The following is a 16,563-nucleotide window of genomic DNA, read 5'->3' as shown; positions in this document are numbered from 1 at the left end:
TAGCATGATCTCAGCTCACTGCAACCTCCACCCACTGGATTCAAGCACTTCTCCTGCTTCAGCTTCCCTAGTAGCTGGGATTATAGGTATACACTACCACGCCCGGCTAATTTTTGTGTTTTTAGTAGAGGCAGGGTTTTGCCATGTTGGCCAGGGTGGTCTCAAACTCCTGACCTCAAGCGATCCACCCACCTTGGTCTCCCAAATGCTGGGATTACAGGCGTGAGTCACCACACCCGGCCCCCCACTACATTTTGTAGTTTCTTAAATGTGTCTTTCATTTCCGGAAGTTCTGATTGTTTTTTCTTTAAAATATCTTTCTCTTTGGAAAATTTTTCATTAAGATCCTGAATTGTTTTTAAAAATTTCTTTATGTTGGTTTTTACCTTTCCCTTATATATTCTTGAGTAATAGTCAATCTTTTGAATTCTTTATCTGGTATTTCAAAGATTTCATCTTGTTTTGGATCAATTGCTGGAGAGTTAGTGTGATCTTTTAGGGGGATTATAGAATGCTGTTTTTTTATATTGCCAGAATTATTTTTCTGGTTCCTTCTAATTTGGGTGGAATATTTCTTCTAATTATTTTTGAATTTACTTTTGATTTGACTGGGTTTTTTTAAATTTACTTTTCCCCCCTTGAGGATGTGACTTTAATGTCTATAATTTGTTGTCACCTATTTTCAGCTCTGGGTGCTTTCAGTAGTGAAGACCTTGTAGTAGTGAGTTCCTTGGTTACAGAGAATCTTTGTGTGATGATTTTCTCAGATGTTGGTAGTAATAGCGATGTACTGGGTGTGTGAGCAGGTTCACTGTTTCCTGTGGGACTGGAGTGGCAGAAGTCTCACGAATCTTATCTCATTCTCCAGTGTTGTGCACTTAAAAATTCAGCTGCCTATTCTGTTTCCTAAAACATTTTTTTCCCAGTATTTTATTTACTGGATCGAACATTTCAGGCCTCAGACTGAAGGTACTCATGGGTAAAAACTGGTTGTAGCTAAAGCAGGTGGATAAATGCAGTACCCCAAGGGTGACCTTGACAGAGGTGACTGGGGGAGCTCTCAGTGATATGCACTAAGGTGTTTTCAGGGGGAAGGGAGGGAGCCACCACAGCTCCCCTTCCAGGCCAGCAGGAAAGCAGTCTGCCTCCCAGTCACACTCCTGACCTGGTGTTCCAGCTAGTCAGATCAGACAGGACCTTTTTTTAATCTGCAGGAATACTGGTGTTCCATGTAGAGAGGGATTGTGATCCTCATGCAAGCCTGAACATGGAGGGCACTCCTGTGGGATGCAGTCACCCTGAAGTGCTTCAGGAAGGCTGTCTACAGATGCACCCACGTCATGCTCTCATGGGAAAAGCCCCAGCTGTGTCTGCAGTGGTGGGCGAGAGGGAGAAGTTCTCTTCTCCAAGACTCTTCACATGCCCCAGGGCTACCTGTTAAGGGAAAGCCCTAGATTTTCTCCACTGAGGCCAGCACTGCACCTGTCGCTCTGCTGAAAAAAACTTCCCCCAAGCAGAAGGCCTGCAGTCTGGTTTCTTTTTTCCCTCGGGGTGCCCTCTCAATGTGGTGCATTCCTTCCCCTGGGAGTAGCAGCCCTTGAGGACCTGGCTGCTGTGACTCCTGCTGCTCCTCTGGTTCTAGCCACCCAGTGGGCTGCCATACTCCAGGGTGGTGCTGGGGAATGTCTGCAAGGGATCCAGTGAGATGACCTGTCCTCGAGTCTCCCAGCAGTGGGTACCAGCACCTGCTCCGATAGGGTGGGAAGGGGAATGACGTAGACCCTGTGAGATTTCCTTCATTACAAATAGCCTTCGTGTGTTTTCTCAAATGCCAGCTGTAGTATTAATGTGCTGGGCTCATAGACAGACATAGGACCTCCTGGTTAGCCAGAATGGTGCAGGCCGTGGTGATAACTGAGGATGCACAGACGTTTCCTACTTCCTTGGTACTGTGACATTGTGCTTGCAGATGCTGTGCTGGTTGACTTTTAGCCAGGAGGTGGCGCTTGCAAAAGAGCGCCAGTTGCGGAGGTAGTGGTAGGATTTGTTTGCCTTAGGTTACCCAAGGGAAATACTCTGGAGTCTCAGACAATGGTTGGGGCCATCAAGCTCTCAGAAGTCCCTGTCCGTTGTGTTATGTTAGCATGGCAGGTGGAGGGGCAAAGCCGGGTCGGGGCTGGGTGAGGCCAGTCCACACTCTGGCTCCCCACATGTGGGCCCTCTGATCCACTGGGGATCAGAGGGCAGTTCCCTGGCTGCTAGAGTAATGTTCCAGGGAGGAGCTCAGCTGCCGCTGCTGCACAAAAGAATCCACAGAAGGAGCCGGGGGTGTCAGGCAGCAGTAAGTCTCACTCAGCTCTCATGGGCTTGGCAAGGCAGGTCTCATACCTATAGGGTTCTGCTAGCAGCAGCTAGTTGGGTTCCAGTCAGCCTGTGCTTGGAACTCAAAATTGCCCCAGGCCATAAGCCTCCCTGAGGTACAGGAACCTTACTTTCAAGCCACGCCCCTCCTGATCCGCCTGTGGAACAAGGGGCATCCAGCTCCTGCAGCCTGGACTGTAGCACACTGCTTGTTCACCCCGTGGTTCTGGCCAACGGGGTCATCCCCACTCAAGATAATATGGCAGCTTTCATTGGGGAGCTCCTCTCCACCTGTGACGGCAGCCTGCGTTAGCTGACTGACTTCTGGGAGGATGCCTGTGAGGTAGGGTCAGGAATGGTTTCCCTCTGTCCCTGCTAGAGTCAGGGAATGCATGCAAAGTGTGTGGGGATGCCACTCCTCTCGTGCGCTCCCCACTGCTCACTCAGCTCCAGCGCGTGGGGAGTTAGGGCTTCCCTGTGACCTGGATTGCCGGGCTTCCCAGTGGAAGTGTGTGTCCTAGAGACCGTCTCTCCCGTTCACACTCTGGAGACTCACGATTTTCTACCTGGTTCATTGTGTACATTGCTGCCTGCCTGTTCTTTCACAGGGTCTCTGGTTTCTTTAAATTTTTCTGTTAAGGTCCTGTGTTGCTTCTTGGAAAAAAGTTTGCAGCGCAAATCCCTCCACACTATTTTGTCTTTCCAGATGGGAGAGGCTTGGTCACAGTGCCTCCCATCTGTCATCTTGGGAAAAAAATTAGAGAAAATTAATTTTAGTATAAGCATTCTTAGAGAAATGAATGTATCAATTATTTATTTCTGCAGATACTCTGATTTATCTTGTGCTAATAATTAATATCTGTGTGTAATGGACATATATGCACACACCAAATGAAAGCGATCAAAATTTGTTATTGCTTTCTAAAATAAACTGCGTATTATAGAATCATAAGGAAGGAAAGATTGTCAAGGGGGTTTACAAAATTATCTCTGGGCTGGGCGTGGTGGCTCACACCTGTAATCCCAGCACTTTGGGAGGCCAAGACGGGCAGATCACGAGGTTAGGAGTTGGAGACCAGCCTGGCCAACATGGTGAAACCCTGTCTCTTCTGAAGATACAAAAAATTAGCTGGGTGTGGTGGCGCATGCCTATAATCCCAGCTACTGGGAGCTGAGCCAGGAGAATTGCTTGAACCCGGGAGGTGGAGGTTGCAGTGAGGCTAGGTCACGCCATTGCACTCCATTCTGGGCAACAGGGTGAGACTCTGTCTCAAAAAAAAAAAATTCTGGAAGATGATTTTTCACTTTTAAAAGTATCTACAGCAATGAGGATATTTTATATTCTCATCAGGAAGCTTTGTTAACTTTAGTATTCATAGTTGTTAAACCTTGCTCATAAATTCATTCATCTCTAAAACTCAGAATCCTGTTGACTTGATTTTTTAGTCCTTTTCTCTATGTGAATACTGGTCTTGCTTGATAATCATAGATATATTTGAAGACTATTTGAAATCTTCAACTTGGATAGTCATAGCTTTCTTTTCTTTTCTTTTCTTTTCTTTTCTTTTTTGAGACGGAGTCTTGCTCTGTTACCCAGGCTGGAGTACAGTGGCAGGATCTCAGCTCACTGCAACCTCTGCTTCCTGGGTTCAAGCAGTTCTTGTGCCTCAGCCTTCTGAGTAGCTGGGACTACAAGTGTGCACCACCACATGTGGATAATTTTTATATTTTTAGTAGAGATGGGGTTTTGCTATGTTGGCTGGTCTTGAACACCTGGCCTCAAGTGATCTACCCACCTCAGCCTCCCAAAGTACTGGGATTACAGGTGTGAACCGCCACGCCCGGCCTTTTTTGTTTTGTTTTGTTTTGTTTTGTTTTTAAATACGGAGTCTCTGTTACCCAGGCTGGAGTGCAGTGGCATGATCAAGGCTCACTGAAGCTTAAATCTTCTGGATCTGGCTTCAGCCTCCCAAGCAGCTGGGACCATGGGCATGCACCATCATGCCCAGCTATTTATTTTTTTTTGTAGAGATGGGGTCTGGCTATATTATCTAGGCCGATTTTGAACTCCTGGGCTCAAGTGATCCTCCCACCTTGGCCTCCCAAAGTGCTAAGATTGCAGGTGGGGCCCACCGCACCCATCCTCAAATGTTGAAATATGTAATTGAAACCTTAAATCCTGTGTTTTTTTTTCCCTCTTTGTCTTTTCATTTTCAAAATTTCAGAGTTCTGTGTAGGTTCATATTATTTAACACTACCAGTTTAGTGAATTTTACAAATATGTATATACTTAATTCCTATGCTTTTCCTGAGGTCATCTACTTCTACTCTAAATGTATTTATCCAAATCTGTCTTCTAAATCCCCTGGGTAGGCTGGGTCCAGTGGTTCATGCCTATAATTCCAGCACTTGGGAAGGCGAAGACTGGCGGATCACTTGAGCTCAGGAGTTGGTGACCAGCCTGGGCAACACGGTGAAACCTTGTCTCTGAAAAAAAACCACCAAAAACCTAAGTTCCCCGGGTGCCTCAAATTTTATAGTAATATGTCCCAAACTGAAGACATTGTTCCTGACTCTTTCCTGACTCTTTGTAATTTACTCTGTCCTCTGGTTTCCTCATCCCAGTAAATAACACCTAGGAAGTAGCACTGAAACATAGAAATCTTGCACTCCAGTTTTCCCTCAAATTACGAATCCAGTCACTCACCAAGTTCTTTATTTTCTACCTGCTTATCCTTTCTCATAACTTTTTTTTTTTTTTTTTTTGAGACGACGTCTCTCTCTGTTGCCCAAGCTGGAGTGCAATGGCATGACCTCTGCTCACCGCAAGCTCTGCCTCCTGGGTTTAAGTAGTTCTCCTGCATCAGCCTCCCAAGTAGCCGGGAGTACAGGCATGTGCCACCACACCCAACTAATTTTTGTATTTTTAGTAGAGACGGGGTTTCACCATGTTGAACAGGCTGGTCTTGAACTCCTGACCTCATGATCTGCGCACTTCTCGGCCTCCCAAAGTGCCGGGATTATAGGTGTGAGCCACCACACTGCGCCCGGCCTCATTTCTCATATCTTATTATTGCAAATCACTTTTTTTTTTTTTTTTTCTTTTTAGGATGTCCAAAGAAAATGTGACAGTTCACTTTCTGACCTGTAATTTTGGAATAATCTTTTCTATTTTTGTGCTGACCACTCCCCCCACCCCCATGTCTATCTGTCTTTACATTGCTGCCAGGGTGACCTTTCTGAAATGTATTTGTGATGCTCTAACTCACCTGCTTACTGACGAGATCCCCAGTACATGAAAGGGAAAGTTCACATTCTAACCTAAATCAGGTCCTTGGTGGTTTGGCCTGATTTTCCTGTTTTATCTCTTCATCGTATTCCCTCTGACTGTGTTCCAGTTTTACCACATTACTTTGGTACCCTCATTTGTCATGTTGTTTCATGCCTCATCTTTTTGTTTATGGTGCCCTTTCTAGAAACCTTTTACATTCCCACTCTGCATGTATTACTCCATTGTCACACTGCTAAAAAGAAATACCCCAGACTGGGTAATGTATAACAGAAAGAGGTTTAATTGACTCACAGTTCCACATGGCTGGGGAGGCCTCAGGAAACTTACAATCATGGCAGAAGGCAAAAGGGAAGCAGGCACCTTCTTCACAAGGCCGTAGGAGAGTGAATTAATGCAGGAGGAACTACCAAACACTTGTAAAACCATCAGATTTCATGAGAACTCACTATCATGAGAGCAGCATGGTGGAAACCACCTCATGATCCAGTTATCTCCTCTGGTCTGTCCCTTGACACATGAAGATTGCAATTCGAGATGAGATTTGGGTGGGGACACAGAGCCAAACCATATCACTGCACTGGGTCTGCCTCATAGTATGGCCCTATCTTTGCATCATTTCCTGAGCTTCCCAGGTGGAACGGACTGTTCTCTTTTGTGCCCTTACTGTCCTTTATTCACTTCAGTTGTAGAACTAGTGAATTATACTTTTCTGTTCTTATTTGTTTTTATTTATCTCTACCCACACTTGATGAATATAGGACAGAGTCTGTCTTCTGTTTATATTTTTAGTTTTTCCCAGGATAGTACCTATGATGTGATAGACACATAAGTGTTTATTGTCTTACTGACTGGTATAGTTTGGATGTATGTCCTGCCCCAAATCTCATATTGAAATGTAATCCCCAGTGTTGGAGGTGGGACCTGGTGGGAGGTGATTGGATCATAGGGTCAGATTTCTAGTGAATGGTTTAGCACCATCCCCGTTGGTCTTGTCCTTGAGATAGCAAGTGAGTTCTCTTGGGATCTGCTTCTTTAAAAGTGTGCAGCACCTCCCCACCTTGCTCTCTTGCCCTGGCTCTGCCATGTGAGACATCTGCTCCCTCTTTGCCTTCTGCCATGATTATAAGCTTCCTGAGGCCTCCCCAGAAGCAGAAGCTGCTATGCCTCCTATACAGCCTGCAGAACTATGAGCCAATGAAACCTCTTTTCTTCATAAATTACCCAGTCAGGTGTTTCTTTAAAAAAAAAAAAAAACTGTGACCCCATCTTGGATGACCAGGTATTTCTTTATGGTAGTGCAAGAACAGACTAATACAGTGTCTGATTGAATAAGTGAATAAATACAGTGTTTTCTGAATTTTTTTTTTTTTTAATAGGAAGGACCAACAAAGCCAGCTGTTGGAAAAAAAGAAAATGGTATTGATATTATTGAAAGTGCACCACTAGAGCAAACAAACAGTGACAATTTGACTTATGTTGATGAAGTGCACAAAAATAATAGAAGTGGTAAGTTAGTGGATATCTCTGAATATTTTTCTATCCTTAAATTCTATTCTGAGGGCCAGATGTGGTGGCTCACACCTGTAATCCTAGCACTTTGGGAGGCTGAAGTGGGCAGATCACCTGAGGTCAGGAGTTAGAGACCAGCCTAGCCAACATGGTGAAACCCTGTCTCTACTAAAATACAAACATTGACCTGTGGACGCCGCCGAAGAAACATCGTTAAAGTCTCTCTTCTCCCTGCCATCATGTCTAAATCAGAGTCTCCTAAAGAGCCCGAACAGCTGAGGAAGCTCTTCATTGGAGGGTTGAGCTTTGAAATAACCGGTGAGAGCCTGAGGAGCCATTCTGAGCAATGGAGAATGCTCATGGACTGTGTGGTAATGAGAGATCCAAACACCAAGCACTCCAGGGGCTTTGAGTTTGTCACATGTGCCATTGTGGAGGAGATGGATGCAGCCATAAATGCAAGGCCACACAAGGTAGATGGAAGAGTTGTGGAACCAAAGAGAGCTGTCTCAAGAGAAGATTCTCAAAGACCAGGTGCCCACTTAGCTGTGAAAAAGATATTTGTTGGTGGCATTAAAGAAGACACTGAAGAACATCACCTAAGAGATAATTTTGAACAGTATGGGAAAATGGAAGTGATTGAAATCATGACTGACCGAGGCAGTGGCAAGAAAAGGGGCTTTGCCTTTGTAACCTTTGACGACCATGACTCCGTGGATAAGATTGTCATTCAGAAATACCATACTGTGAATGGCCACAACTGTGAAGTTAGGAAAGCCCTGTCAAAGCAAGAGATGGCTAGTGCTTCATCCAGCCATAGAGGTCGAAGTGGTTCTGGAAACTTTGGTGGTGGTCATGGAGGTGGTTTCGGTGGGAATGACAACTTCGGTTGTGAAGGAAACTTAAGTGGTCATGGTGGCTTTGGTGGCAGCCATGGTGATGGTGGATATGGTGGCAGTGGGGATGGCTATAATGGATTTGGTAATGATGGAAGCAATTTTGGAGGTGGTGAAAGCTACAATGATTTTGGCAATTACAACAGTTAGTCTTCAAATTTTGGACCCATGAAGGGAGGAAATTTTGGAGGCAGAAGCTCTGGCCCCTATGGTGGTGGAGGCCAATACTTTGCAAAACCACGAAACCAAGGTGGCTATGGCGGTTCCAGCAGCAGCAGTAGCTTTGGCAATGGGAGAAGATTTTAATTAGGAAACAAAGCTTAGCAGGAGAGGAGAGCCAGAGAAGTGACAGGGAAGCTACAGGTTGCAACAGGTTTGTGAACTCAGCCAAGCACAGTGGTGGCAGGGCCTAGCTGCTACAAAGAAGACATGTTTTAGACAAATACTCATGTGTATGGGCAAAAAATCGAGGACTGTATTTGTGACTAATTGTATAACAGGTTATTTTAGTTTCTGTTCTGTGGAAAGTGTAAAGCATTCCAACAAAGGGTTTTAATGTAGATTTTGTTTTTTTTGCACCCATGCTATTATAGTCTGATCATGATGCTGAATAAATGTCTTTTTTTAAATGTGCTGTGTGAAGTTAGTCTACTCTGAAGCTATCTTGGTAAATTTCCCCAACAATGTGAAGTTAGAATTCCTTCAGGGTGATGCCAGGTTCTATTTGGAATTTATATACAACCAGCTTGGATGGAGAAGCCATTGTCTTCGGAAACCTTGGTATAGTTGAACTGATAGTTACTGTTGTGACCTGAAGTTCACCATTAAAAGGGATTACCCAAGCAAAATCATGGAATTATTGGTTATAAAAGTGATTGTTGGCACATTCTATGCAATATATCTAAATTGAATAATGGTACCAGATAAAATTACAGATGGGAGTTAAGCTTGTGTATCATCCATTATCATGTGTAATTAATAAACAATTCTCTTGAAAAAAAAAATACAAACATTAGCTGGGTGTGGTGGTGCATTCCTATAATCCCAGGTACCTGGGAGGCTGAGGCAAAGAATTGCTTGAACCCAGGAGATGGAAGTTGCAGTGGGCTGAGATTGTGCCACTGCACTCCAGCCTGGGTAACAGAGTGAGACTCTGTCTCAAAAACAAACAAACAAACAAACAAAAACCCTCTATTCTAAGACAACCAATTAACATATGCAGACCCAAGTATTATATTCATTTTAAAAATATTTTTCTTTTGCTGTCTTTCTTCATATTACCAATTTTTTCCTGAGACTGCATCAACCTTGTAAAATTCTTTTTTTGCTATTATTTTTATTTTATTGAAATATTCATGAATGGAGATAGACTTGTATATGTATTTAATTTTTTTATATTTTTTATTTTTGTAGATATATGTATTTAAAATTTACAATAGTAAATGTTCTCATGCATATATATGTGTATCACATTTGATAGATATGATGTCCGCATTAGGATTAGGACAAGAGGAAGATATAGAATCACCTTGGGATTCTGAGGTACTGTCTATGGTTGTTACTGTTATTTTAAAATATAAGCATTGAGTGATGTTTAAAACTAAAGCGATGCCCTGACTTGACTTTTTTACCTCTGCATACGTCCATAAGGAACTACTTTCTTATATTTTTCAGTGTATAATTAATAAAGTATGTGCTAAGTATATTATTGCTACATAGAATAATTCTGCTAATTTGCAGGATTCATTTAAGAATCTAGTGTAGGATAGTGCAAAAAATAAAATAAAATAAGAACAAAAAAGGCTTAGAAGTCACAAGGAATTAGTATGGGTTCTGAAGTTAAGTTTATCTAAAAACTAAAGAATTATTTCAAGTCAGCTGGGCGAGGTGGCTCACGCCTGTAATCCAAGCACTTTGGGAGGCCGAGGCGGGCGGATCATGAGGTCAGGAGATGGAGATCATCCTGGCCAACATGGTAAAACCCCGTCTCTACAAAAATACAAAAAATTAGCTGGGTGTGGTGGCGTGTGCCTGTAGTCACTATTCGGGAGGCTGGGGCAGGGGAATCGCTTGAACCTGGGAGGCAGAGGTTGTAGTGAGCTGAGATCGCGCCACTGCACTCCATCCTGGCAACAGAGCAAGACTCCGCCTCAAAAAAAAGAATTATTTCAGGTTAACCTATGGCCATGTATATGATTCTGTGTTACGTATGGATGAGTAAAAGTCCTAATGAGATTCAGAGAGAAACAGTTTGGAATGTAGTTTTTTTTTCTTGACAACTTAGAACTTGAAAAGATAATGTCTGGGACTTTAAAGTATTAATATATATTTGTATAGATCTGCAGGGAACTTTCAGGAGAAGGAAGAATATGGAGAATAATAACGATTTGGTTGAGTGGTATTGTAATAAGTACAAATGATTTTCAAAATCATTTCCAGTGACTTAATAAATATTCAGGGTACTTTTTGTAAATGTGAAGGCAGTAGTGTCAAGAAAAGAATGGGAAAGTTGGAATAGAAATGTGGATTTCTAATTTGGGGTATAAGTTTCACTAGACAGTTACTGGAGATATCTTATAGGAATATAGTGAGTTGACACTTGAGACCTTCCCAATGAGATTTTAAATGTTTGAGCTTGAATAAATTGAGTACCAACCACGTGCTAGACTATTAGACACTGCATGTACAAGGTGAGGGCTTATGCTCTAGTAGTGGGAACTGAAAAACAAGTAAATCACAAACACTTATAAGTCACTATAAGTGCTTCATGTGAAGAAAACAGAGTATTAGGTTAAAGAAAATTGAGGGAGTTTGTAGTTAGGATGGGAATCGGAGTGGGAGTGAAATTCTGTAGTCAGAGAAGATCTTTCTGAGTGTGACCTTAGAGTGCCAACTAAAGGAAGAGAAGGAGCACCCATCAGAAAGGCTAGGAGGAGGGCATTCTGGGCAGAGGACACAATCATCAGATCTGTTCATCATTTTACTCTTAACATCTTAGAATGACCAAGAAGCAGGAAGCCGGATAACCATCATCATCATCATTTTTATTATTATAGTGCATAGAAAAGAAAATGTGCAAATAAATGGCTGGCACATTTCACATGCTTAATACATAAATGTTCTTATTCTTCTGTTTTTATGAAGGCTTGCTATATTTCTTTGAAATTATTTCTTAATTGGGAAAGAGTTTATATTCTGTATCTTATATTTCCTTGCTTTTCTTTAGACATAACATAAAGCAAAGTTTTTCTTACTGCTTTGTCATTTTAGTCAACCATTTTCCTATCAGTAAAAGTTTTATCAAAAAGTATTTAGATTTTTCTAAGCCATTGTTTACTTAAATGAAGCAGCTTCTGCAGTGTTCTGTTTATACTTAACAGGACATACTCCAGTTTCTTATCATGCCACATATCTTAACACTAAAAATTTCTATAATTAGAAATATTTTAAATATTTAATGCTGTACTATAGGGAGTGTATTCTATTTTTTAAAATACACTTTTTTTTCCCTCTTAATCAGGCAGCCCCCAAACCAGAATAGGTTCAGAGAAGCTCCCCTCTTATTTTTGGTGAGGAATACAAAGTAGAGTTAGGTCTTTTGATATTAATTCCTCATTGAACTGTGCACATAAGTTAATATTTTGTCTGTTAATATGTGTCCTTAGGCCTTCTGTGTTTGGTTTGCAGAGTCAGTAGTCATCTGAAGATGAAAGATAAGCTTAATCTAGTGAGCATATGTGAGGTTCTTTATTGAAATGTTTTGGTTTTCAATACATACTTATCTTATTTTTAAGCCTAATTGCTTTTAAAATAGGAAATTCATATTATATTTGAAAGTGATTAGAAAATCTTTAGCAATTCATTCTTTTTGTAAAATTGAAACTCATTATTGATATTAATTTTAACAGAGTATCTCTGAGAATTTTCCACAGAAGTATGTTGATCATTTAGCTGGGGCTGCATATCAAAAAGAAAAAAATATAGGAAATGAACAAGCAGAAGGTAAGAGCTATATTTTATTTTAAAAAAGCCATTGGACAGAGTGTTTATTTAAAAACATGACCGTTGCTATATTCTAATAGCCAAAGAAAATCACCTATTAAATACATAGTAAGAATAAAAAGAGGTGAAATTGTGATAAGTTATATATCTTATGTGTCAGCAACAGATTAAATTGCTAGTGCCAGTAAGGGAACTGAATTATTAGATCCATTTCAAAATACATTAAGACCTGAGGGAGCCAGGAAATAAGGAAGAGGAGAGGAGTAAAAGAGGACATGAGAATGAGGAAGGCAGAGAATACAGGGAGCGAATGAAGGACAAAGAAGCAAGTGTATGTAATGGAGAGTGGCAAAATAAAATAATTCTAGGGCCAGGTGCGGTGGCTCACGCCTTTAATCCCAGCACTTTGGGAGGCCAAAGCAGGCAGATCACTTGAGGTCAGGAGTTCGAGACCAGCCTGGTCAACATGGTAAAACCCTAGCTCTACTAAAAATACAAAAATTAGCTGAGTATGGTGGCAAGCACCTGTAATTCCAGCTACTTGGGAGGCTGAGGCAAGAGATTTGTTTGAACCTGGGAGGTGGAGGTGACAGTGAGCTGAGATCGTGTCACTGCACTGCAGCCTGGGCGGCAGAGCAAGACTTCATCTCAAAAATATAAAAATTTAAAAATAAAATAATTCTTTAGAAAATGGAAAAGCAGGGTATTAGAAAGGTAGGAAGAGTTTAAAATGAGCTTCAAGTACCAAAACTTGTTGGAGAAGTAGACCAAAATTTACCCACTCTTCCTATCCTCCTCACTGTTGGGAAGGCAAGGATGGAAGTACTGGACCATCTATGGCACGTTTCATTTGCCATAGATGAATACAGGCATATGTGGTCAGCCATACATATCTATAATTTAATGTCATAGAAAATGTTACATCAGGCTGAGCATGATGGCTTACACCTGTAATCCCAGCACTTTGGAAGGTAGATCACCTGAGGTCAGGAGTTTGAGACCAGCCTGGCCAAAATGGTGAAACCCTGTCTCTACTAAAAATACAAACATTAGCCAGGCACGGTGGTGCGTGCCTGTAATCCTAGCTACTTGGGAGGCTCAGGTAGGAGAATCACTTGAACCTGGAGATGGAAGTTGCAGTGAGCCAAGATTGCACCACTGCACTCCAGCCTGGACAACAGAGCGAGATTCTGTCTCTCAAAAAAAAAAAAGAAAGAAAGAAAGAAAATGTTACTTCATAGGATAGTATCTCAAAGGCCAAAAGAAGAGAACTGGAAAGAAGAGAGTAGGGTTGGTTATGGGGAGCTCAAGGAAGACATACTCTGATAAAAAGCCCACTAGCAACTTCGTGACTTGTAATACAGTTTCAGTTTCGGGGACATAGTAGGGAGGAACTAGATGCCAGATTCCAAAGGGGCAATCTAACATAAAAGAATGTGGAAGCACACTAAGTATGGACCAGAGCTTCTTAAAATTTAGTAAATCAGCTGGGAATCTTGTTAAAAATGTACATTTTGATTCAGCAGGCCTGGGGTTCTGTATTTCTAATAAGTTCCCACATAATGCTGATGCTTCTGGTCCTTGGACCACACTCTGAGTAACAAGAGTGTAGGCTTCCTTTTTGAGACATCTGAAAGAAGAGTTGTTCGACAACAATTCGAGGCATAACAGGATCAAGATAAAGCATTATTTTTCTTTTATTTCTGAGCATGTTTCTAGCCAGAGGAGAAGGAACAAAGAGATGGAGGAATAGAAATTGTAGATGTAAGATAACTATTGTTAAATGAAGAGGAAAGAAGTGCTGAGAATATTCCATAAAAAGGATGTAGAATGGGAAGAATCAAGACCACAGATCTAGAGATTACTTTTGCAAAGGAAGAGATTGTGAATGGAGAAAGAGAGGAAAGAAAGAAGTTAGTTGAGTCATTTTGGAGTTACTGATGAGGAAACGAGAGAACTCATTTCCAGATGGATTCAGTATATTTACACTCAAACAGACGATTAGATCATTTCTGCTCCAGAGATTATTACAAGCAGGAGGGCATGCTAGAATGGGGGTAAACTACAGTGATTCATATCTCCTCTCTGTAACTATCAGACATCGAACAGATATGTTGCTTTGGATAGATCGTGGTGGTTCGCCTGTCACTCAGCACTTTGGGAGGCCAAGGTGGGTGGGTTGCTGGAGCCCAGGAGTTTGAGACCAGCCTGGGCAATATGGCGAGACTACATCTCTACAAAAACATACAAAAATTAGGCATGGTGGTGCATGGGCCTGTAGTTCGGCTATTCAGGAGGCTAAGGCAGGAGGATTGCTTGAGCCTGCGAGGTTGAGGTTGTAGGGAGCAATGACCCGTGATTGTGCCACTGCACTACAGTCTGGGTGACAGAGTGAGACTCTATCAAAAAAAAAAAAAAAAAAGGATACATGTTACATTGGTATTAGTTAATCAGATGAGTTTTATTTGAATACAGAAGCACTGGCTTTTTTCTTAAAGAAAGTTGCTTTTTGGTAATGATAGCTGTTTCATAAAATCCTTTAGAGGCTAACATGATATTTTAGAAATGAAAAAATTACAGTTAATTCCTTGAATACTAAAATTGTTGTTTTCAATAAACACTGCATTGATTTAAAAAACTGCACTAATTTTGAAATATAAAATGTTATTAATATCTAATTCTGTGGCAATTAAATTTTTTCCTTTTGATAAATATTTCAATATTAAAAGCTTATTATGTGTTATTCCTTAGATATGTTTTACATACCTTCTTGCATGAGTGGATCAAGAAACTTTAAGATGGCTAAACTAGAGGATACAAGAAATGTAGGCATGCCAGTAGCCCACATGGGTATGGAAAAAAATGAGTATTTTTGTTAACTGTTACTCTACAAGTGTATATCCAAGCTGATCAATTCAGAACATTTTCTCTGATGAGAAATGAGTTATATATCCAAATCAAGTGGCATCACAGCTGTGTGCTTCCTAAATTACAGGACAAGTTGAAGAACATGATAAATACTTGTAGTGTAATGGTATAAATGATTCTGATGTGTTGCATTAAAGATATGCTGTCTCATTTTACCATCAGCCTTGACATTTCTCCTCTCAGGGTCATGATTTGCTCCTCTAATTAAAGATTACCTTTCTCTGCATTGACCAGCATGCTCACGTTGGTATATGTGCACCTTTCTATTTTAGTTATAGTCACTTGGAACATAATCTTACATTCAAATCATAACTGCATGTTTTATTAAACCTGTGTTCCTGTTTTTTTCTCCAGTATACTTCTGTCATGTTGCTGTCCTAACCAAAATAAAAAACATCCCAACAATTAACATAATCATTTTCAAACCAAGCATGATGATTCAGGTCATACTAACACTGCATGAATTTATAATTTGCTTTGTGATATTTACATGTAATTGATTATATGTCCCTTTTGCTTTTTAGAGTCTCCTGAAAGATATCTTCACTTGAAGGTAATAAATTTTGTATTTTTATCTTGAATTATTAAGTGCATATTGTATAAAGTATACATTATTTATTAATCATTTTGTTTCAAAACCCATTCAGCCTGCCATTGAAATGAAAGATTCTGTTCCAAATAAAGCAGGAGGAATGAAGGATGTACAAACATCCAAAGCAGGTAAATGCTACAATACGTATTTAACTCTGGAAGGAAGTACATTAAAATTTTTGAAATATTTGAAATGCTCACAGTTTTCTTATTCCTAATTCTTTTTTTTCCCCAAATTTGATGGGAGGATTTTTAAAAAAATTTTTAAAAATTAAGACTGAGTCTCACTTTGTCACCCAGACTGGAATGCAGTGGCATGATCTCAGCTCAGTGCAACCTCCGCCTCCCAGGTTCAAGTGATTCTCCTGCCTCAGCCTCCTGAAAAATAACTGGGATTACAGGTGTGCATCACCATGCCTGGCAAATTTTTCTATTTTTAGTAGTGACAGGGTTTCACCATGTTGGCCAGACTGGTCTCAAACTCCTGACCTCAGGTGATCCACCCGCCTCAGCCTCCCAAAGTTCTGGGATTACAGGCATGAGCCACTGTGCCCGGCATTTTTTTTTTTTTTTTTTTTTTTGATACAGAGTCTCACTCTGTCGCCCAGGCTTAGTGCAGTGGTATGATCTTGGTTCACTGCAGCCTCCGCCTCCTGGGTTCCAGCAATTCTCCTGCCTCAGGCTTCCTGGTAGCTGGGATTACAGGCACACACCTCCATGCCCGGCTAATTTTTGTATTTTTTAGAGACAGGGCTTCACCATGTTGGCCAGGCTGGTCTCGAACTCCTGATCTCAGGAGTTCTCCTCCCACCTTAGCCTCCCATAGTGCTAGGTTTACAGGCTTAAGCCACCATGCCCGGGCAGTAATTTTTAATTACTATGTGGTAGACATAGTCTTTTAAAACAGCAATTCTGAAACTTTTTGGCTTTAGGGTCCTTTTATACTATTAAAAATTACTGCATAGAGGTAACCAACACGCTGAA

At 41.1% G+C, this 16,563-nt stretch overlaps 2 protein-coding genes and 1 pseudogene across 12 annotated transcripts in view; 2 read left to right on the top strand and 1 right to left on the bottom strand.

Moving 5' to 3' along the window:
* The window catches only part of RAB18 (RAB18, member RAS oncogene family), a 539,744-nt gene that overhangs the window by 406,467 nt on the left and 116,714 nt on the right, over positions 1-16,563 (bottom strand). The gene's annotated exons all lie outside the window — the stretch shown is intronic.
* Positions 1-16,563, top strand: part of ANKRD26 (ankyrin repeat domain containing 26) — a 94,660-nt gene that overhangs the window by 24,901 nt on the left and 53,196 nt on the right. For 9 of the 11 annotated variants that reach the window (XM_050804473.1, XM_050804482.1, XM_050804481.1 and 6 more), the window contains 6 exons: positions 7,030-7,159; positions 9,539-9,600; positions 11,967-12,060; positions 14,812-14,910; positions 15,513-15,541; positions 15,636-15,708. In XM_050804473.1, coding sequence (XP_050660430.1) covers positions 7,030-7,159; positions 9,539-9,600; positions 11,967-12,060; positions 14,812-14,910; positions 15,513-15,541; positions 15,636-15,708 — 487 coding nt within the window. The remainder of the gene's footprint in view (positions 1-7,029; positions 7,160-9,538; positions 9,601-11,966; positions 12,061-14,811; positions 14,911-15,512; positions 15,542-15,635; positions 15,709-16,563) is intronic. The other 2 variants (XM_050804484.1, XM_050804475.1) reach the window with 1 other exon arrangement.
* LOC126962878 (heterogeneous nuclear ribonucleoprotein A1-like) lies at positions 7,166-9,408 on the top strand (annotated as a pseudogene).

This window comes from Macaca thibetana, chromosome 9 (genome assembly GCF_024542745.1).
Source record: "Macaca thibetana thibetana isolate TM-01 chromosome 9, ASM2454274v1, whole genome shotgun sequence".
NCBI classification, from domain to species: Eukaryota; Metazoa; Chordata; class Mammalia; order Primates; family Cercopithecidae; genus Macaca; species Macaca thibetana.
The sequence above is the reverse complement of the archived record's forward strand: the minus strand, read 5'-3'. Positions and strand labels throughout refer to the sequence as shown.